Source organism: Oncorhynchus nerka, linkage group LG1 (assembly GCF_034236695.1).
Source record: "Oncorhynchus nerka isolate Pitt River linkage group LG1, Oner_Uvic_2.0, whole genome shotgun sequence".
NCBI classification, from domain to species: domain Eukaryota; kingdom Metazoa; phylum Chordata; class Actinopteri; order Salmoniformes; family Salmonidae; genus Oncorhynchus; species Oncorhynchus nerka.
The window spans coordinates 54901186-54924814 of NC_088396.1; the positions used below are offsets into that span (position 1 = coordinate 54901186).

The following is a 23629-nucleotide window of genomic DNA, read 5'->3' on the forward strand; positions in this document are numbered from 1 at the left end:
CAGAGAGGAACCAGGCTATGAGGGTGGCCAGTCCTCTTCTGGCTGTCACGAGGTGGAGATTATAACAGAACATGGCCAAGATGTTCAACTGTTCATAGATGACCAGCAGGAGATTATTACAGAACATGGCCAAGGTGTTCAACTGTTCATAGATGACCAGCAGGAGATTATACAGAACATGGCCAAGATGTTCAACTGTTCATAGATGACCAGCAGGAGATCATTATAACAGAACATGGCCAAGATGTTCACTGTTCATAGATCATGAGGTTACCTCACAGGCAGGTGATTATAGCAGGCAGAACATGGCCAAGATGTTCAACTGTTCATAGATGACCATGTTACCTCACAGAACATGGCCAAGAACTGTTCATAGATGACCAGCAGGAGATTATAACAGAACATGGCCAAGATGTTCAACTGTTCATAGATGACCAGCAGGAGATTATAACAGAACATGGCCAAGATGTTCAACTGTTCATAGATGACCACTGGAGATTATAACAGAAGATCCAAGATGTTCAACTGTTCATAGATGACCAGCAGGAGATTATTACAGAACATGAACTGTTCATAGATGACCAGCAAGATGTTACAGAACAGGCCAGATGTTCAACTGTTCAGCAGATGACCAGCAGGAGATTATAGGCAGATCAGAACATGGCCCAAGGCAGTTCAACTGTTCATAGATGACCAGCAGGAGATTATAACAGAACATGGCCAAGATGTTCAATGTTCAAATGACCCTATTCAGAACATAAGATGTTCACTGTTCATTTGACCAGCAGGGGATTTGGGTACAACAGGTCAGTCATCAGGATCAAACAAATGTCAGTTGGCTTTTCATTAAAGCCAATGTTAGCCAATTTTGACAAACTCCATAGTATTGACCAGCTAGGGGACACTCCACAAACTGTATTGATATGTAGGAGGGGACAACTCCATACTGTATTGATGAAGAGGGGACTTCCTCCAACCTTGATTGATATTCATTATCTTGGGACACTCCATACTGTATTGATGGCTAGGGGACACTCCATACTGTATTGATGGCTAGCTAGGGACACTCCAACTGTATTGATGGCTAGGGGACACTCCATACTGTATTGATGGCTAGGGGGACACTCCATACTGTATTGATGGCTGAGGGGACAGAGAGATTGATGGCAGAGAGGGAGACACTGAGACAGAGAGACAAGATTAGAGGGACAGAGACAGACCATACTGTATTGATGGCAGAGAGAGGACACTCCATACATTGAGATTAGAGAGGACACTCCAGTATTGATGGGACAGAGGGACACTCCATACTGTATTGATGGCAGAGGGAGACATGCTGTATTGAGACAGAGGACTCCAGACAGAGAGACAGAGGGGACAGAGAGAGACTCCAGACAGTATTGATGAGACACTTCCATACAGATTGATGGCAGGAGACAGAGGGACAGAGACTGATTAAGATTTGATAAGAGATATGACAGAGAGGACAGAGGAAGAAGAAGAGACTCCATGTTTGCTATTGATGGCTATGGGACAGCAGCACCTAGATCTTCTGTATTGATAGCTAGGGGACAGACTCCAGACCTGTGGTATTGAGCTTGGGGAGATTGTATTGATGACCTGGGACCTCCAGACCCATTGACAGACCTGGGACCCTCCAGACTGTATTGATGGGCTGACAGGGACCCTCCATATTGTACAGATGGGCCCTGACAGGACCCTGACAGACTGTATTGACCTGGACCCTGACAGACCTGGACCCTCCAGATTGTATTGATGGCTGACAGACACTCCATACAGATTGATGGCAGGGGACACTAAGACCATATTGTATTGATGATTACCAGGACCACTCAAATTCATACAGTATTGATGATTGGGACACTCCATATCTGTAATGATGGCTGGGGCTCCAAAACAGGTCAAAATCCCAAACTGTATTGATTTAGGACAATAACTGGTTAGCAAAATCCATAAATGAGTATTGATAAAAGGGGACAAACTCCATACTGTATTGATGGCTGGGGACACTCCATGGGGCTCTGTATTGATAGCTAGGGGACACAAAAAAATAATTTAGACCCAACTCCATGATGGCTCACACTGGGGACAACCCCCAAAATACAGTATTGATGGCTAGGGGACACTCCATACTGTATTGATAGCTACAGACACAGTGGAAAACCTTGTTAGGGGACACTCCATACTGTATTGTAGCTAGGGACACTCCATATTGTATTGATGGCTAGGGGACACTCCATACTGTATTGATGGCTATGGGACACTCCATACTGTATTGATGATTAGGGACACTCCATACTGTATTGATCAATCAATCAAAACACTCCATCAGCTGTATTGATGATGTATTAAAACAAACTCCAATGCAGGTGTATTGACGGTGGCTAGGGACACTCCCAGAATTGTATTGATGGCTAGAGGGACAGGCTCCATATTGTATTGATGATTAGGGGACACTCCATACTGTATTGATGGCTAGGGGACACTCCATAGATGACAGCAGGAGTCCATCAACTGATGATTAGGGGACACTCCATGTTACTGTATTGATGGCAGGGGACACTCCATGTTACTGTTCATAGATGATAGCAGGGACACTCCATACTGTATTGATGGCTAGCAGGGACACTCCATACTGTATTGATGGCTAGGGACACTCCATACTGTATTGATGGCTAGGGGACACTCCATACTGTCATTGATGCTAGGGGACACTCCATATTGTATTGATAGGGACACTCCATACTGTATTGATAGCTAGGGGACACTCCATATTGTATTGATGGCTAGGGGACACTCCATACTGTATTGATGGCTAGGGGACACTCCATATTGTATTAATAGCTAGGGGACACTCCATACTGTATTGATAGCTAGGGGACACTCCATATTGTATTGATGGCTAGGGGACACTCCATACTGTATTGATAGCTAGGAGACACTCCATTCTGTATTGATAGCTAGGGGACACTCCATACTGTATTGATGGCTAGGGGACACTCCATATTGTATTGATGATTAGGGGACACTCCATACTGTATTGATGATTAGGGGACACTCCATACTGTATTGATGGCTAGGGGACACTCCATATTGTATTGATGATTAGGGGACACTCCATATTGTATTGATGATTAGGGGACACTCCATATTGTATTGATGGCTAGGGGACACTCCATATTGTATTGATGATTAGGGGACACTCCATACTGTATTGATGGCTAGGGGACACTCCATATTGTATTGATAGCTAGGGGACACTCCATACTGTATTGATAGCTAGGGGACACTCCATACTGTATTGATGGCTAGGGGACACTCCATACTGTATTGATGGCTAGGGGACACTCCATACTGTATTGATGGCTAGGGGACACTCCATATTGTATTGATGGCTAGGGGACACTCCATACTGTATTGATGGCTAGGGGACACTCCATACTGTATTGATGGCTAGGGGACACTCCATATTGTATTGATGGCTAGGGGACACTCCATACTGTATTGATGGCTAGGGGACACTCCATATTGTATTGATGATTAGGGGACACTCCATACTGTATTGATGATGAGGGGACACTCCATATTGTATTAGGGGACACTCCATACTGTATTGATGGCTAGGGACACTCCATACTGTATTGATAGCTAGGGGACACTCCATACTGTATTGATGGCTAGGGGACACTCCATACTGTATTGATGGCTAGGGGACACTCCATACTGTATTGATGATTAGGGGACACTCCATACTGTATTGATGGCTAGGGGACACTCCATACTGTATTGATAGGGGCTATTGTATTGGGACACTCCATACTGTATTGATGATTAGGGGACACTCCATACTGTATTGATGGCTAGGGGACACTCCATATTGTATTGATGATTAGGGGACACTCCATACTGTATTGATGGCTAGGGGACACTCCATACTGTATTGATGGCTAGGGGACACTCCATACTGTATTGATGATTAGGGGACACTCCATATTGTATTGATGATTTGGGGACACTCCATACTGTATTGATGGCTAGGGGACACTCCATACTGTATTGATGATTAGGGGACACTCCATATTGTATTGATGGCTAGGGGACACTCCATATTGTATTGATGATTAGGGGACACTCCATACTGTATTGATGATTAGGGGACACTCCATACTGTATTGATGGGTAGGGGACACTCCATACTGTATTGATGGCTAGGGGACACTCCATACATACTGATTGATGGGGACACTCCATACTGTATTGATGGCTAGGGACACTCCATACTGTATTGATGGCTAGGGGACACTCCATACTGTATTGATGATTAGGAGACACTCCATATTGTATTGATGGCTAGGGGACACTCCATACTGTATTGATGATTAGGGGACACTCCATATTGTATTGATGGCTAGGGGACACTCCATACTGTATTGATGATTAGGGGACACTCCATACTGTATTGATGGCTAGGGGACACTCCATATTGTCTAACTCTGATTTCTCTGTGTTCCTGTCCTTCAGACGTGGGTAACTTCCTCCACATCGAGGCCAGCCCCAGGACAGAGAGGCAGCGAGCCCGTCTGGTGAGCCCCGCTGTAGGGCCTGAGAGAGGGCCGCTGTGCCTGCTCTTCAACTACCAGCTCCAGGGGCCCGAGAACCAGGGCCTGGGGTCCCTCAGGATCCTCATCAGAGACAACGACCGGGAGGAGACTCTGCTCTGGTCCCTCAGAGGAGACCAGGGGTCCGTGTGGAAGGAGGGTCGCACCATCCTGCCCCAGTCACCCAAAGAGTACCAGGTACCGAACCCACAGACCGTAGTACTAGTGTTCTTGATTAGTGACAGTTCATTTATTTCACAGAGATAATAATGAAGTCTGTGATCTTCTTTTCTCTCCGTCAAGGTGGTGATTGAGGGCTTCTTTGAGCACAGCAACCGAGGACACATCTGGATCGACAACATCCACATGAGCTCCAGTACTGAGCTGGAACAGTGTACCCGTAAGCGCATCCTCACGTCTGTTTTGACCTTGGCGAGCAAGAGACTGATTCCCACCAGTTTACACGAGGCTGCAAACCGTCCCCGGGTTAACTGGTCTGTCTGACACACAGCATAGCCCAGAGAGACAGACACACACCCTCCCTCTCCAGTTACATGAGGCTGCAAACCGTCCCCGGGTTAAAAGACACACACCCTCCCTTTTCAGTCATACTCTCGAACCCACAACCCTGGCATTGCAGGCACTATGCTCTACCAACTCATTCATTAAAGGGGACTTTCTTTCTGGCTCTGCATCTCTCTACATGGTCCCAAAGTCAAGTTCACAAAAAGGGGAAAAAAAGAGAGAAGAAAAATCGTATAAATGTTCTCGTTCACAAAACCGTGAAAGTAGGCCATGCGCCTACACTATGATTCTAATCTATATTTAACGACATCTTTCTCCCTCTTCTCTCTTCTTGGTTACCAGTCTTCCACTGTCATCAGAGGGAATTACTAGACTCCCTCTCAGATACAGTACAGTAGGCTAGACTACCTCTCAGACACAGTACAATAGACTAGACTACCTCTCAGACACAGTACAGTAGACTAGACTACCTCTCAGACACAGTACAATAGACTAGACTACCTCTCAGACACAGTACAGTAGACTAGACTACCTCCCTCTCAGATACAGTACAGTAGACTAGACTACCTCTCAGACACAGTACAGTAGACTAGACTACCTCTCAGACACAGTACAATAGACTAGACTACCTCTCAGACACAGTACAGTAGACTAGACTACCTCCCTCTCAGATACAGTACAGTAGACTAGACTACCTCTCAGACACAGTACAATAGACTAGACTACCTCTCAGACACAGTACAGTAGGCTAGACTACCTCTCAGACACAATACAGTAGGCTAGACTCCCTCTCAGATACAGTACAGTAGGCTAGACTACCTCTCAGACACAGTACAGTAGACTAGACTACCTCTCAGACACAGTACAGTAGACTAGACTACCTCTCAGACACAGTACAGTAGGCTAGACTCCCTCTCAGACACAGTACAGTAGACTAGACTACCTCTCAGACACAGTACAGTAGGCTAGACTACCTCCCTCTCAGACACAGTACAGTAGGCTAGACTCCCTCTCAGACACAGTTCATCTATTGCAACACAACGTCAGCCCAGTCAGTCGTGCCTGCCAAGAGATACCAACCCGCCTGTGTCTGCTGCTCTGGTTAATTGTCTCAGTAATCCTTCCACAGATCCACTCTCCTCCTCCTCCTCCTCCTCTCCACCCTCGTTCTAAATAGGTCTTATGATATGTTCCATCAGACCTCCTCTCCTCCTCCCTCCTTCTCTCCTCCCCCTCTTCCTCCTCCTTCCTCCTCCCCCTCCTGCTCCTGCTCCTGCTCCTGCTCCTGCTCCTCCTCCTCTCCCCCTCCTCCTCCCCCCTCTCCTCCTCCTCTCCCCCTCCTCCTCTCCCCTCCTCCTCCTCCTCCTCCTCCTCTCCCCCTCCTCCTTTCCCCCTCCTCCTCCTCCTCCTCCTCTCCCTCAGCAGCCAATAAACAGCTGCAAATCTCAGTTCTCCTCTCTTTGCTCTCTCCTCTCAGTCTCACATTCAAACTATTGGGGCTAGTCACCATCTTCTCAGTCCCACCTTCCTCTCAGTCTCACCTTCCTCTCTGTCACACCTTCCTCTCAGTCTCACCTTCCTCTCAGTCTCACCTTCCTCTCAGTTTTACCTTCCTCTCTCATTCTCACCTTCCTCTCAGTCTCACCTTCCTCTCTCAGTCTCACCTTCCTCTCTCAGTCTCACCTTCCTCTCTCAGTCTCACCTTCCTCTCAGTCTCACCTTCCTCTCAGTCTCACCTTCCTCTCAGTTTTACCTTCCTCTCTCATTCTCACCTTCCTCTCTCATTCTCATCTTCCTCGCAGTCTCACCTTCCTCTCAGTCTCACCTTCCTCTCTGTCACACCTTCCTCTCAGTCTCACCTTCCTCTCAGTCTCACCTTCCTCTCAGTCTCACCTTCCTCTCATTCTCACCTTCCTCTCAGTTTTACCTTCCTCTCTCATTCTCACCTTCCTCTCAGTCTCACCTTCCTCTCAGTCTCACCTTCCTCTCTCAGTCTCACCTTCCTCTCTCTGTCCTACCTTCCTCTCTCAGTCTCACCTTCCTCTCAGTCTCACCTTCCTCTCAGTTTTATCTTCCTCTCTCATTCTCACCTTCCTCTCAGTCTCACCTTCCTCTCATTCTCACCTTCCTCTCAGTCCCACCTTCCTCTCAGTCTGAACTTCCTCTCTGTCACACCTTCCTCTCAGTCCCACCTTCCTCTCAGTCTCACCTTCTTCTCAGTTTTACCTTCCTCTCTGTCACACCTTCCTCTCAGTCTTACCTTCCTCTCAGTCTCACCTTCCTCTCAGTCTCACCTTCCTCTCTGTCACACCTTCCTCTCAGTCTCACCTTCCTCTCAGTCTCACCTTCCTCTCAGTCTCACCTTCCTCTCATTCTCACCTTCCTCTCAGTCTGCTGTAGTATGTTGATCAGAATGGCATTGCCTTTTTAATACAATTTAGTCCTTCTCTTTCTTTCAGAACCCTTCGCTGCATTCCCTCCTGACATGACTGGTGAGTTGGCCTTGTTATCTTTGACTACTTCCTGTTTCCTGTGCGAACGTTCGTCTACTTCCTGTATGAATATGTGTTGCTTCCTGCTTGTCGCTCCGAACCCAGCTTGCAGTTACGACAGTGGTCCATAAACACTATTTTACCTGATTCTATTATGTGATTCGATTCCATGCTAAATCATAGTCTTAATCGGATGACTGTGCAGCCCACTGTTCCAAAACTGCATCTGAATCTTGTTTCGGTATATAAGGAAACAGAGGAGAAATTGCTTCCGGGTTTTCAGTTTGTTGCTATTGAACATGTTCCCGAGGTTATTATTATATCGGTGGGAATTGGGACGCTACTGTTACCAACATAATGCATCCCAGCATTATGATCAGAGCATGTGTCCCTGCGTGCATGTCTGAGGTCAAGCATCCGTCCTGTTATGTCCCGTTATGTTGTTGTCTCTACATATAAACAGGTGAACAGAGTCTTAAAGAAACACCACACAAAACTAATGTTTTGAATTAGCTTTTATATTTTCAGTACTGTGAAATATTTGTTGTTCCATTATTTCGGTGTACAAACTCAGAGAAGGTAGTGCCCTCATGTGCATTAGGGTTTTGTATGTACCAGGTGTCTAGGGAATGTACAGATGTAGGTACTGGAAGACTAGGGTATGTACAGCTGTCTCTACTGGAAGACTAGGGTATGTACAGCTGTCTCTACTGGAAGACTAGGGTATGTACAGCTGTCTCTACTGGAAGACTAGGGTATGTACAGCTGTCTCTACTGGAAGACTAGGGTATGTACAGCTGTCTCTACTGGAAGACTAGGGTACTGGAAGATGTACAGCTGTCTCTACTGGAAGACTAGGGTATGTACAGCTGTCTCTACTGGAAGACTAGGGTATGTACAGCTCTCTCTACTGGAAGACTAGGGTATGTACAGCTGATTCTACTGGAAGACTAGGGTATGTACAGCTGTCTCTACTGGAAGACTAGGGTATGTACAGCTATAGGTACTGGAAGGCTAGGGTATGTACAGCTGTAGGTACTGGAAGGCTAGGGTATGTACAGCTGATTCTACTGGAAGACTAGGGTATGTACAGCTGTCTCTACTGGAAGACTAGGGTATGTACAGCTGATTCTACTGGAAGGCTAGGGTATGTACAGATGTAGGTACTGGAAGACTAGGGTATGTACAGCTGTAGGTACTGGAAGGCTAGGGTATGTACAGCTGTCTCTACTGGAAGACTAGGGTATGTACAGCTGTCTCTACTGGAAGACTAGGGTATGTACAGCTGTCTCTACTGGAAGACTAGGGGTACAGCTGTACAGACTAGGATGCAGCTGTAGGAACTGGAAGACTAGGGTATGTACAGCTGTCTCTACTGGAAGACTAGGGTATGTACAGATGTAGGTACTGGAAGACTAGGGTATGTACAGCTGTCTCTACTGGAAGACTGGGGTATGTACAGCTGTCTCTACTGGAAGACTAGGGTATGTACAGCTGTCTCTACTGGAAGACTAGGGTATGTACAGCTGTAGGAACTGGAAGACTAGGGTATGTACAGCTGTCTCTACTGGAAGACTAGGGTATGTACAGCTGTCTCTACTGGAAGACTAGGGTATGTACAGCTGTAGGTACTGGAAGACTAGGGTATGTACAGCTGTAGGTACTGGAAGACTAGGGTATGTACAGCTGTCTCTACTGGAAGACTAGGGTATGTACAGCTGTCTCTACTGGAAGACTAGGGTATGTACAGCTGTCTCTACTGGAAGACTAGGGTATGTACAGCTGTCTCTACTGGAAGACTAGGGTATGTACAGCTGTCTCTACTGGAAGACTAGGGTATGTACAGCTGTAGGTACTGGAAGACTAGGGTATGTACAGCTGTCTCTACTGGAAGACTAGGGTATGTACAGCTATAGGTACTGGAAGGCTAGGGTATGTACAGCTGATTCTACTGGAAGACTAGGGTATGTACAGCTGTCTCTACTGGAAGACTAGGGTATGTACAGCTATAGGTACTGGAAGGCTAGGGTATGTACAGCTGATTCTACTGGAAGACTAGGGTATGTACAGCTGTCTCTACTGGAAGACTAGGGTATGTACAGCTGATTCTACTGGAAGGCTAGGGTATGTACAGATGTAGGTACTTGAAGACTAGGGTATGTACAGCTGTCTCTACTGGAAGGCTAGGGTATGTACAGCTATAGGTACTGGAAGACTAGGGTATGTACAGCTATAGGTACTGGAAGGCTAGGGTATGTACAGCTGATTCTACTGGAAGACTAGGGTATGTACAGCTGTCTCTACTGGAAGACTAGGGTATGTACAGCTGATTCTACTGGAAGGCTAGGGTATGTACAGATGTAGGTACTTGAAGACTAGGGTATGTACAGCTGTCTCTACTGGAAGACTAGGGTATGTACAGCTATAGGTACTGGAAGGCTAGGGTATGTACAGCTGTCTCTACTGGAAGGCTAGGAAATGTACAGCTGTCTCTACTGGAAGACTGGGGTATGTACAGCTGATTCTACTGGAAGGCTAGGAAATGTACAGCTGTCTCTACTGGAAGACTGGGGTATGTACAGCTGATTCTACTGGAAGGCTAGGAAATGTACAGCTGTCTCTACTGGAAGACTAGGGTATGTACAGCTGTCTCTACTGGAAGACTAGGGTATGTACAGCTATAGGTACTGGAAGACTAGGGTATGTACAGCTGATTCTACTGGAAGACTAGGGTATGTACAGCTGTAGGTACTGGAAGACTAGGGTATGTACAGCTGTCTCTACTGGAAGACTAGGGTATGTACAGCTATAGGTACTGGAAGGCTAGGGTATGTACAGCTGTCTCTACTGGAAGGCTAGGAAATGTACAGCTGTCTCTACTGGAAGACTGGGGTATGTACAGCTGATTCTACTGGAAGGCTAGGAAATGTACAGCTGTCTCTACTGGAAGACTAGGGTATGTACAGCTGATTCTACTGGAAGGCTAGGGTATGTACAGCTGTAGGTACTGGAAGACTAGGGTATGTGCAGCTGTCTCTACTGGAAGACTAGGGTATGTACAGCTGTAGGTACTGGAAGACTAGGGTATGTACAGCTGTCTCTACTGGAAGACTAGGGTATGTACAGCTGTAGGTACTGGAAGGCTAGGGTATGTACAGCTGTCTCTACTGGAAGACTGGGGTATGTACAGCTGTCTCTACTGGAAGACTAGGGTATGTACAGCTGTCTCTACTGGAAGACTAGGGTATGTACAGCTGTCTCTACTGGAAGACTAGGGTATGTACAGCTGTCTCTACTGGAAGACTAGGGTATGTACAGCTGATTCTACTGGAAGACTAGGGTATGTATAGCTATAGGTATTGGAAGACTAGGGTATGTACAGCTCTCTCTACTGGAAGACTAGAGTATGTACAGCTGATTCTACTGGAAGACTAGGGTATGTACAGCTGTCTCTACTGGAAGACTAGGGTATGTACAGCTGTCTCTACTGGAAGACTAGGGTATGTACAGCTGTAGGTACTGGAAGACTAGGGTATGTGCAGCTGTCTCTACTGGAAGGCTAGGGTATGTACAGCTGTCTCTACTGGAAGACTAGGGTATGTACAGCTGTAGGTACTGGAAGGCTAGGGTATGTACAGCTGTCTCTACTGGAAGACTAGGGTATGTACAGCTGTAAGTACTGGAGGGCTAGGGTATGTACAGCTCTAGGTACTGGAAGACTAGGGTATGTACAGCTCTAGGTACTGGAAGACTAGGGTATGTACAGCTCTAGGTACTGGAAGACTAGGGTATGTACAGCTCTAGGTACTGGAAGACTAGGGTATGTACAGCTGTAGGTACTGGAAGGCTAGGGTATGTACAACTGTAGGTACTGGAAGGCTAGGGTATGTACAGATGTAGGTACTGGAAGACTAGGGTATGTACAGCTGTAGGTACTGGAAGGCTAGGGTATGTACAGCTGTAGGTACTGGAAGACTAGGGTATGTACAGCTGTCTCTACTGGAAGGCTAGGGTATGTACAGCTGTCTCTACTGGAAGACTAGGGTATGTACAGCTGTCTCTACTGGAAGACTAGGGTATGTACAGCAGTCTCTACTGGAAGACTGGGGTATGTACAGCTATCTCTACTGGAAGACTAGGGTATGTACAGCTGTCTCTACTGGAAGACTAGGGTATGTACAGCTGATTCTACTGGAAGACTAGGGTATGTACAGCTGTAGGTACTGGAAGACTAGGGTATGTACAGCTCTCTCTACTGGAAGACTAGAGTATGTACAGTTGATCCTACTGGAAGACTAGGGTATGTACAGCTGTAGGTACTGGAAGGCTAGGGTCTGTACAGCTGTCTCTACTGGAAGACTAGGGTATGTACAGCTATAGGTACTGGAAGACTAGGGTATGTACAGCTGTAGGAACTGGAAGGCTAGGGTATGTACAGCTGTAGGTACTGGAAGACTAGGGTATGTACAGCTGATTCTACTGGAAGGCTAGGGTATGTACAGATGTAGGTACTGGAAGACTAGGGTATGTACAGCTGTCTCTACTGGAAGACTAGGGTATGTACAGCTGTCTCTACTGGAAGACTAGGGTATGTACAGCTGTCTCTACTGGAAGACTAGGGTATGTACAGCTGTCTCTACTGGAAGACTAGGGTATGTACAGCTATAGGTACTGTACTGTACTGTACTTTGATGTACTGTACTGTATAACACTCTACTGTATTCTACGCTATTCTACTGCACTGTACTGTACTGTACTCTATTCTACTGCACTGTACTCTACTGTCATAAGGTGAACACACCAATTTGTAAGTCGCTCTGGATAAGAGCGTCTGCTAAATGACTTAAAAATGTAAATGTACTGCACTGTACTCTACTGTACTGCACTGTACTATATTCTACTGCATTGTACTCTATTCTACTGCACTGTGCTGTACTGTACTACACTCTACTGTACTCTTCTGTTCTCTACTGTACTGTATTGTACTGTACTGTACTGTACTGTACTGTACTCTACTGTACTCTACTGTACTCTACTGTCCTGTACTCTACTGTACTGTACTGTACTCTACTGTACTGTACTGTACTGTACTCTACTGTACTCTACGCTACTGTACTGTGCTCTACTGTACTCTACTCTACTGTACTATACTGTACTGTACTGTACTCTAATGTACTCTACTCTACGCTACTGTACTGTGCTCTACTGTACTCTACTATACTCTACTGTACTGTACTGTACTGTACTCTACTGTATTGACATCTACTGTACTCTACTGTACTCTATTCTACTCTACTGTACTGTACTCCACTCTACTGTACACTATTCTGCTGAACTCCACTCTACTGATGTAGAGGAGATTAGAGGAGATGAGATTAGAGTAGAAGAGAGTAGAGGAAAGTAGAGGAGGGGAGAAGAGAGGAGAGGAGAGGAGAGGAGGGTAGAGGAGAGGAGAGGAGGGGAGAAGAGAGGAGAGGAGAGGAGGGTAGAGGAGGGTAGAGGAGAGGAGTGTAGAAGAGAGGAGAGGAGAGGAGGGTAGAGTAGAGGAGGGTAGAGGAGAGGAGGGTAGAGGAGATGAGAGGAGGGTAGAGGAGAGGAGAGGAGGGTAGGGGAGAGGAGAGGAAGGTAGAGTAGAGGAGAGGAGGGTAGAGGAGAGGAGGGTAGACGAGAGGAGGGTAGAGGACAGGAGGGTAGACGAGAGGAGAGGAGGGTAGGGGAGAGGAGAGGAAGGTAGAGTAGAGGAGGGTAGACGAGAGGAGAGAAGAGGAGAGGAGGGTAGAGGAGAGGAGAGAAGAGGAGAGGAGGGTAGAGGAGAGGAGGGTAGAGGAGAGGAGAGGAGAGTAGAGTAGAGGAGGGTAGAGGAGAGGAGGGTACATGAGAGGAGGGTAGAGGAGAGGAGAGGAGAGGAGGGTAGAGGAGACGAGAGGAGAGGAGGGTACATGAGAGGAGGGTAGAGGAGAGGAGGGGAGGGTAGAGTAGAGGAGAGAAGAGGAGAGGAGGGTAGAGGAGAGGAGGGTAGAGGAGAGGAGAGGAGGGTAGAGGAGAGGAGAGAAGAGGAGAGGAGGGTAGAGGGGAGGAGGGTAGAGGAGAGGAGAGGAGAGGAGAGGAGAGGAGAGAGAGGAGAGGAGAGGAGAGGAGGGAGGGAGAGGAGAGGAGAGGAGAGGAGAGGAGGGTAGAGGAGAGGAGAGGAGGGTACATGAGAGGAGGGTAGAGGAGAGGAGAGGAGGGTAGAGGAGACGAGAGGAGAGGAGGGTACATGAGAGGAGGGTAGAGGAGAGGAGGGTAGAGGAGAGGAGAGGAGAATAGAGTAGAGGAGGGTAGAGGAGAGGAGGGTAGAGGAGAGGAGAGGAGAAGAGAGGAGAGGAGAGGAGGGTAGAGTAGAGGAGAGGAGAGGAGAAGAGGAGAGGAGAGGAGAGGGAGAAGAGAAGAGAAGAGAAGAGGAGAGGAGAGGGGGAGGGTTGTAGAGGAGGGTAGAGGAGAGGACGGGGTTGTAGAGGAGGGATGAGGAGGAGCAGGATTTTGCTTGATTTTCTCTCTTGGATGGCTGTAGGTTTAGTCACAAATGGCACACCATTTTTTTGGACCAAAAGGGCTCGGGTCAACAGGTCTCGGGTCAACAGCGGTGCATTCCATTTGGGAAGCAAACTGTGTGCTAGTCTGTGGTGGGTAGATGAGTGAGAGATGGGCACTCTTGATCTGTGTATTTGGCTGTCGGGGTGTTGGGGTGGTTTCCTTGGAGATGTTTGGCTTGAGGCAGACGAGACTGGCAGACAACCATTCATGTAAGAAAACAGAACGGGGAAATCCTGTCTGAAAATGACCACTTAGATTTCACTCCCAGATCCATCTCCCTCCTGTTCTCTCCCAGACAGGAGAGCTAACTATCTCCCTCCTGTTTCCTCCCAGACAGGAGAGCTAACTATCTCCCTCCTGTTTCCTCCCAGACAGGAGAGCTAACTATCTCCCTCCTGTTTCCTCCCAGACAGTAGAGCTAAATATCTCCCTCCTGTTCTCTTCCAGACAGGAGAGCTAAATATCTCCCTCCTGTTCTGTAATAGACAGTAGAGCTAACTATCTCCCTCCTGTTCTCTCCCAGACAGTAGAGCTAACTATCTCCCTCCTGTTTCCTCCCAGACAGTAGAGCTAACTATCTCCCTCCTGTTCTCTCCCAGACAGTAGAGCTAACTATCTCCCTCCTGTTCTGTAATAGACCTATCTCCCTCCTGTTCTCTACCAGACAGTAGAGCTAACTATCTCCCTCCTGTTCTCTCCCAGACAGTAGAGCTAACTATCTCCCTCCTGTTCTGTAATAGACAGTAGAGCTAACTATCTCCCTCCTGTTCTCTCCCAGACAGTAGAGCTAACTATCTCCCTCCTGTTCTCTCCCAGACAGTAGAGCTATCTATCTCCCTCCTGTTCTCTCCCAGACAGTAGAGCTAACTATCTCCCTCCTGTTCTGTAATAGACAGTAGAGCTAACTATCTCCCTCCTGTTCTCTCCCAGACAGTATAGCTAACTATCTCCCTCCTGTTCTCTCCCAGACAGTAGAGCTAACTATCTCCCTCCTGTTCTCTCCCAGACAGTAGAGCTAACTATCTCCCTCCTGTTCTCTTCCAGACAGTAGAGCTAACTATCTCCCTCCTGTTTCCTCCTAGACAGTAGAGCTAACTATCTCCCTCCTGTTTCCTCCCAGACAGTAGAGCTAACTATCTCCCTCCTGTTCTCTCCCAGACAGTAGAGCTAACTATCTCCCTCCTGTTTCCTCCCAGACAGTAGAGCTAACTATCTCCCTCCTGTTCTCTCCCAGACAGTAGAGCTAACTATCTCCCTCCTGTTCTGTAATAGACAGTAGAGCTAACTATCTCCCTCCTGTTCTCTTCCAGATAGTAGAGCTAACTATCTCCCTCCTGTTCTGTAATAGACAGTAGAGCTATCTATCTCCCTCCTGTTCTCTTCCAGATAGTAGAGCTAACTATCTCCCTCCTGTTCTGTAATAGACAGTAGAGCTAACTATCTCCCTCCTGTTCTCTCCCAGACAGTAGAGCTAACTATCTCCCTCCTGTTCTCTCCCAGACAGTAGAGCTAACTATCTCCCTCCTGTTCTCTTCCAGATAGTAGAGCTAACTATCTCCCTCCTGTTCTGTAATAGACAGTAGAGCTAACTATCTCCCTCCTGTTCTCTTCCAGACAGTAGAGCTAACTATCTCCCTCCTGTTCTGTAATAGACAGTATAGCTAACTATCTCCCTCCTGTTCTCTCCCAGACAGTAGAGCTAACTATCTCCCTCCTGTTCTCTCCCAGACAGTAGAGCTAACTATCTCCATCCTGTTCTCTCCCAGACAGTAGAGCTAACTATCTCCCTCCTGTTCTGTAATAGACAGTAGAGCTAACTATCTCCCTCCTGTTCTCTTCCAGATAGTAGAGCTAACTATCTCCCTCCTGTTCTGTAATAGACAGTAGAGCTATCTATCTCCCTCCTGTTCTCTTCCAGATAGTAGAGCTAACTATCTCCCTCCTGTTCTGTAATAGACAGTAGAGCTAACTATCTCCCTCCTGTTCTCTTCCAGATAGTAGAGCTAACTATCTCCCTCCTGTTCTGTAATAGACAGTAGAGCTAACTATCTCCCTCCTGTTCTCTCCCAGACAGTAGAGCTAACTATCTCCCTCCTGTTCTGTAATAGACAGTAGAGCTAACTATCTCCCTCCTGTTCTCTTCCAGATAGTAGAGCTAACTATCTCCCTCCTGTTCTGTAATAGACAGTAGAGCTAACTATCTCCCTCCTGTTCTCTTCCAGACAGTAGAGCTAAATATCTCCCTCCTGTTCTGTAATAGACAGTAGAGCTAACTATCTCCCTCCTGTTCTCTCCCAGACAGTAGAGCTAACTATCTCCCTCCTGTTCTCTCCCAGACAGTAGAGCTAACTATCTCCCTCCTGTTCTCTCCCAGACAGTAGAGCTAACTATCTCCCTCCTGTTCTGTAATAGACAGTAGAGCTAACTATCTCCCTCCTGTTCTCTTCCAGATAGTAGAGCTAACTATCTCCCTCCTGTTCTCTCCCAGACAGTAGAGCTAACTATCTCCCTCCTGTTCTGTAATAGACAGTAGAGCTAACTATCTCCCTCCTGTTCTCTCCCAGACAGTAGAGCTAACTATCTCCCTCCTGTTCTCTTCCAGACAGTAGAGCTAACTATCTCCCTCCTGTTCTGTAATAGACAGTAGAGCTAACTATCTCCCTCCTGTTCTCTCCCAGACAGTAGAGCTAACTATCTCCCTCCTGTTCTCTCCCAGACAGTAGAGCTAACTATCTCCCTCATGTTCTCTTCCAGACAGTAGAGCTAACTATCTCCCTCCTGTTCTCTACCAGACAGTAGAGCTAACTATCTCCCTCCTGTTCTCTTCCAGATAGTAGAGCTAACTATCTCCCTCCTGTTCTGTAATAGACAGTAGAGCTAACTATCTCCCTCCTGTTCTCTTCCAGATAGTAGAGCTAACTATCTCCCTCCTGTTCTGTAATAGACAGTAGAGCTAACTATCTCCCTCCTGTTCTGTAATAGACAGTAGAGCTAACTATCTCCCTCCTGTTCTGTAATAGACAGTAGAGCTAACTATCTCCCTCCTGTTCTGTAATAGACAGTAGAGCTAACTATCTCCCTCCTGTTCTCTTCCAGACAGTAGAGCTAACTATCTCCCTCCTGTTCTGTAATAGACAGTATAGCTAACTATCTCCCTCCTGTTCTCTCCCAGACAGTAGAGCTAACGATCTCCCTCCTGTTCTCTCCCAGACAGTAGAGCTAACTATCTCCCTCCTGTTCTCTTCCAGACAGTAGAGCTAACTATCTCCCTCCTGTTTCCTCCTAGACAGTAGAGCTAACTATCTCCCTCCTGTTTCCTCCCAGACAGTAGAGCTAACTATCTCCCTCCTGTTCTCTCCCAGACAGTAGAGCTAACTATCTCCCTCCTGTTTCCTCCCAGACAGTAGAGCTAACTATCTCCCTCCTGTTCTCTCCCAGACAGTAGAGCTAACTATCTCCCTCCTGTTCTGTAATAGACAGTAGAGCTAACTATCTCCCTCCTGTTCTCTTCCAGATAGTAGAGCTAACTATCTCCCTCCTGTTCTGTAATAGACAGTAGAGCTATCTATCTCCCTCCTGTTCTCTTCCAGATAGTAGAGCTAACTATCTCCCTCCTGTTCTGTAATAGACAGTAGAGCTAACTATCTCCCTCCTGTTCTCTCCCAGACAGTAGAGCTAACTATCTCCCTCCTGTTCTCTCCCAGACAGTAGAGCTAACTATCTCCCTCCTGTTCTCTTCCAGATAGTAGAGCTAACTATCTCCCTCCTGTTCTGTAATAGACAGTAGAGCTAACTATCTCTGTTCTCTCCTAGAGCTAACTATCTCCTCCTGTTCTGTAATAGACAGTAGAGCTAACTATCTCCCTCCTGTTCTCTCCCAGACAGTAGAGCTAACTATCTCCCTCCTGTTCTCTCCCAGACAGTAGAGCTAACTATCTCCCTCCTGTTCTCTTCCAGATAGTAGAGCTAACTATCTCCCTCCTGTTCTGTAATAGACAGTATAGCTAACTATCTCCCTCCTGTTCTCTCCCAGACAGTAGAGCTAACTATCTCCCTCCTGTTCTCTCCCAGACAGTAGAGCTAACTATCTCCCTCCAGTTCTCTTCCAGACAGTAGAGCTAACTATCTCCCTCCTGTTTCCTCCTAGACAGTAGAGCTAACTATCTCCCTCCTGTTCTCTTCCAGACAGTATAGCTAACTATCTCCCTCCTGTTTCCTCCCAGACAGTAGAGCTAACTATCTCCCTCCTGTTTCCTCCTAGACAGTAGAGCTAACTATCTCCCTCCTGTTTCCTCCTAGACAGTAGAGCTAACTATCTCCCTCCTGTTTCCTCCCAGACAGTAGAGCTAACTATCTCCCTCCTGTTCTGTAATAGACAGTAGAGCTAACTATCTCCCTCCTGTTCTCTCCCAGACAGTAGAGCTAACTATCTCCCTCCTGTTCTCTTCCAGACAGTAGAGCTAACTATCTCCCTCCTGTTCTGTAATAGACAGTAGAGCTAACTATCTCCCTCCTGTTCTCTTCCAGATAGTAGAGCTAACTATCTCCCTCCTGTTCTGTAATAGACAGTAGAGCTAACTATCTCCCTCCTGTTCTCTTCCAGACAGTAGAGCTAACTATCTCCCTCCTGTTCTGTAATAGACAGTAGAGCTAACTATCTCCCTCCTGTTCTCTTCCAGATAGTAGAGCTAACTATCTCCCTCCTGTTCTGTAATAGACAGTATAGCTATCTATCTCCCTCCTGTTCTCTTCCAGATAGTAGAGCTAACTATCTCCCTCCTGTTCTGTAATAGACAGTATAGCTAACTATCTCCCTCCTGTTCTCTCCCAGACAGTAGAGCTAACTATCTCCCTCCTGTTCTCTTCCAGATAGTAGAGCTAACTATCTCCCTCCTGTTCTGTAATATACAGTAGAGCTATCTATCTCCCTCCTGTTCTCTTCCAGATAGTAGAGCTAACTATCTCCCTCCTGTTCTGTAATAGACAGTAGAGCTAACTATCTCCCTCCTGTTCTGTAATAGACAGTAGAGCTAACTATCTCCCTCCTGTTCTCTTCCAGATAGTAGAGCTAACTATCTCCCTCCTGTTCTCTTCCAGATAGTAGAGCTAACTATCTCCCTCCTGTTCTCTTCCAGACAGTAGAGCTAAATATCTCCCTCCTGTTCTGTAATAGACAGTAGAGCTAACTATCTCCCTCCTGTTCTCTTCCAGATAGTAGAGCTAACTATCTCCCTCCTGTTCTCTCCCAGACAGTAGAGCTAACTATCTCCCTCCTGTTCTGTAATAGACAGTAGAGCTAACTATCTCCCTCCTGTTCTCTCCCAGACAGTAGAGCTAACTATCTCCCTCCTGTTCTGTAATAGACAGTAGAGCTAACTCTCTCCCTCCTGTTCTCTCCCAGACAGGAGAGCTAACTATCTCCCTCCTGTTCTCTCCAAAACAGTAGAGCTAACTATCTCCCTCCTGTTCTGTAATAGACAGTAGAGCTAACTATCTCCCTCCTGTTCTCTCCCAGACAGTAGAGCTAACTATCTCCCTCCTGTTCTGTAATAGACAGTAGAGCTAACTATCTCCCTCCTGTTCTCTCCCAGATAGGAGAGCTAACTATCTCCCTCCTGTTCTCTCCTAGATAGTAGAGCTAACTATCTCCCTCCTGTTCTGTAATAGACAGTAGAGCTAACTATCTCCCTCCTGTTCTCTTCCAGACAGTAGAGCTAACTATCTCCCTCCTGTTCTGTAATAGACAGTAGAGCTAACTATCTCCCTCCTGTTCTCTTCCAGATAGTAGAGCTAACTATCTCCCTCCTGTTCTGTAATAGACAGTAGAGCTAACTATCTCCCTCCTGTTCTCTTCCAGACAGTAGAGCTAACTATCTCCCTCCTGTTCTGTAATAGACAGTAGAGCTAACTATCTCCCTCCTGTTCTCTTCCAGATAGTAGAGCTAACTATCTCCCTCCTGTTCTGTAATAGACAGTAGAGCTAACTATCTCCCTCCTGTTCTCTCCCAGACAGTAGAGCTAACTATCTCCCTCCTGTTCTTCCAGACAGTAATATCTCCCTCCTGTTCTGTAATAGACAGTAGAGCTAAATCTCCCTCCTGTTCTCTCCCAGACAGTAGAGCTAACTATCTCCCTCCTGTTCTCTTCCAGACAGTAGAGCTAACTATCTCCCTCCTGTTCTGTAATAGACAGTAGAGCTAACTATCTCCCTCCTGTTCTCTCCCAGACAGTAGAGCTAACTATCTCCCTCCTGTTCTCTCCCAGACAGTAGAGCTAACTATCTCCCTCATGTTCTCTTCCAGACAGTAGAGCTAACTATCTCCCTCCTGTTCTCTACCAGACAGTAGAGCTAACTATCTCCCTCCTGTTCTCTTCCAGATAGTAGAGCTAACTATCTCCCTCCTGTTCTGTAATAGACAGTAGAGCTAACTATCTCCCTCCTGTTCTCTTCCAGATAGTAGAGCTAACTATCTCCCTCCTGTTCTGTAATAGACAGTAGAGCTAACTATCTCCCTCCTGTTCTGTAATAGACAGTAGAGCTAACTATCTCCCTCCTGTTCTCTCCCAGACAGTAGAGCTAACTATCTAATAGACAGTAGAGCTAACTATCTCCCTCCTGTTCTCTTCCAGATAGTAGAGCTAACTATCTCCCTCCTGTTCTGTAATAGACAGTATAGCTATCTATCTCCCTCCTGTTCTCTTCCAGATAGTAGAGCTAACTATCTCCCTCCTGTTCTGTAATAGACAGTAGAGCTAACTATTTCCCTCCTGTTCTCTTCCAGACAGTAGAGGTAAATATCTCCCTCCTGTTCTGTAATAGACAGTAGAGCTAACTATCTCCCTCCTGTTCTCTCCCAGACAGTAGAGCTAACTATCTCCCTCCTGTTCTCTTCCAGACAGTAGAGCTAACTATCTCCCTCCTGTTCTGTAATAGACAGTAGAGCTAACTATCTCCCTCCTGTTCTCTCCCAGACAGTAGAGCTAACTATCTCCCTCCTGTTCTCTCCCAGACAGTAGAGCTAACTATCTCCCTCATGTTCTCTTCCATACAGTAGAGCTAACTATCTCCCTCCTGTTCTCTACCAGACAGTAGAGCTAACTATCTCCCTCCTGTTCTCTTCCAGATAGTAGAGCTAACTATCTCCCTCCTGTTCTGTAATAGACAGTAGAGCTAACTATCTCCCTCCTGTTCTCTCCCAGACAGTAGAGCTAACTATCTCCAACCTGCTCTCTTCCAGACAGTAGAGCTAACTATCTCCCTCCTGTTCTCTTCCAGATAGTAGAGCTAACTATCTCCCTCCTGTTCTGTAATAGACAGTATAGCTATCTATCTCCCTCCTGTTCTCTTCCAGACAGTAGAGCTAACTATCTCCCTCATGTTCTCTTCCAGACAGTAGAGCTAACTATCTCCCTCCTGTTCTGTAATAGACAGTAGAGCTATCTATCTCCCTCATGTTCTCTTCCAGATAGTGGAGCTAACTATCTCCCTCCTGTTCTGTAATAGACAGTAGAGCTAACTATCTCCCTCCTGTTCTCTTCCAGACAGTAGAGCTAACTATCTCCCTCCTGTTCTCTTCCAGACAGTAGAGGTAAATATCTCCCTCCTGTTCTGTAATAGACAGTAGAGCTAACTATCTCCATCCTGTTCTCTCCTAGACAGTAGAGCTAACTATCCCCATCCTGTTCTCTCCCAGACAGTAGAGCTAACTATCTCCCTCCTGTTCTCTCCCAGACAGTAGAGCTAACTATCTCCCTCCTGTTCTGTAATAGACAGTAGAGCTAACTATCTCCCTCCTGTTCTCTCCCAGACAGTAGAGCTAACTATCTCCCTCCTGTTTTGTAATAGACAGTAGAGCTAACTATCTCCCTCCTGTTCTCTCCCAGACAGGAGAGCTAACTATCTCCCTCCTGTTCTCTCCCAGACAGTAGAGCTAACTATCTCCCTCCTGTTCTGTAATAGACAGTAGAGCTAACTATCTCCCTCCTGTTCTCTCCCAGACAGTAGAGCTAACTATCTCCCTCATGTTCTGTAATAGACAGTAGAGCTAACTATCTCCCTCCTGTTCTCTCCCAGACAGGAGAGCTAACTATCTCCCTCCTGTTCTCTCCCAGACAGTAGAGCTAACTATCTCCCTCCTGTTCTGTAATAGACAGTAGAGCTAACTCTCTCCCTCCTGTTCTCTCCCAGACAGTAGAGCTAACTATCTCCCTCCTGTTCTCTCCTAGACAGTAGAGCTAACTATCTCCCTCCTGTTCTCTCCCAGACAGTAGAGCTAACTATCTCCCTCCTGTTCTCTCCCAGACAGTAGAGCTAACTATCTCCCTCCTGTTCTGTAATAGACAGTAGAGCTAACTATCTCCCTCCTGTTCTCTCCCAGACAGTAGAGCTAACTATCTCCCTCCTGTTCTCTCCCAGACAGTAGAGCTAACTATCTCCCTCCTGTTCTGTAATAGACAGTAGAGCTAACTATCTCCCTCCTGTTCTCTCCCAGACAGTAGAGCTAACTATCTCCCTCCTGTTCTGTAATAGACAGTAGAGCTAACTATCTCCCTCCTGTTCTCTCCCAGACAGTAGAGCTAACTATCTCCCTCCTGTTCTGTAATAGACAGTAGAGCTAACTATCTCCCTCCTGTTCTGTAATAGACAGTAGAGCTAACTATCTCCCTCCTGTTCTCTTCCAGACAGTAGAGCTAACTATCTCCCTCCTGTTCTCTCCCAGACAGTAGAGCTAACTATCTCCCTCCTGTTCTGTAATAGACAGTAGAGCTAACTCTCTCCCTCCTGTTCTCTCCCAGACAGGAGAGCTAACTATCTCCCTCCTGTTCTCTCCCAGACAGTAGAGCTAACTATCTCCCTCCTGTTCTGTAATAGACAGTAGAGCTAACTATCTCCCTCCTGTTCTCTCCCAGACAGTAGAGCTAACTATCTCCCTCCTGTTCTGTAATAGACAGTAGAGCTAACTATCTCCCTCCTGTTCTCTCCCAGATAGGAGAGCTAACTATCTCCCTCCTGTTCTCTCCCAGACAGTAGAGCTAACTATCTCCCTCCTGTTCTGTAATAGACAGTAGAGCTAACTATCTCCCTCCTGTTCTCTCCCAGATAGGAGAGCTAACTATCTCCCTCCTGTTCTCTCCCAGACAGTAGAGCTAACTATCTCCCTCCTGTTCTGTAATAGACAGTAGAGCTAACTATCTCCCTCCTGTTCTCTCCCAGATAGGAGAGCTAACTATCTCCCTCCTGTTCTCTCCCAGATAGGAGAGCTAACTATCTCCCTCCTGTTTTTATTTATTTTTTTTATTTTTTTTTTATTTCACCTTTATTTAACCAGGTAGGCTAGTTGAGAACAAGTTCTCATTTGCAACTGCGACCTGGCCAAGATAAAGCATAGCAGTGTGAACAGACAACACAGAGTTACACAT

At 46.6% G+C, this 23629-nt stretch overlaps 1 protein-coding gene across 3 annotated transcripts in view; it reads left to right on the forward strand.

The window, feature by feature from the left end:
* The window catches only part of LOC115126507 (neuropilin-2-like), a 69011-nt gene that overhangs the window by 11944 nt on the left and 33438 nt on the right, over nucleotides 1–23629 (forward strand). For all 3 annotated transcript variants that reach the window (XM_065019659.1, XM_065019662.1, XM_065019655.1), the window contains exons 3-5: nucleotides 4543–4817; nucleotides 4923–5019; nucleotides 7604–7636. In XM_065019659.1, the coding sequence (XP_064875731.1) occupies nucleotides 4543–4817; nucleotides 4923–5019; nucleotides 7604–7636 (405 nt within the window). The remainder of the gene's footprint in view (nucleotides 1–4542; nucleotides 4818–4922; nucleotides 5020–7603; nucleotides 7637–23629) is intronic.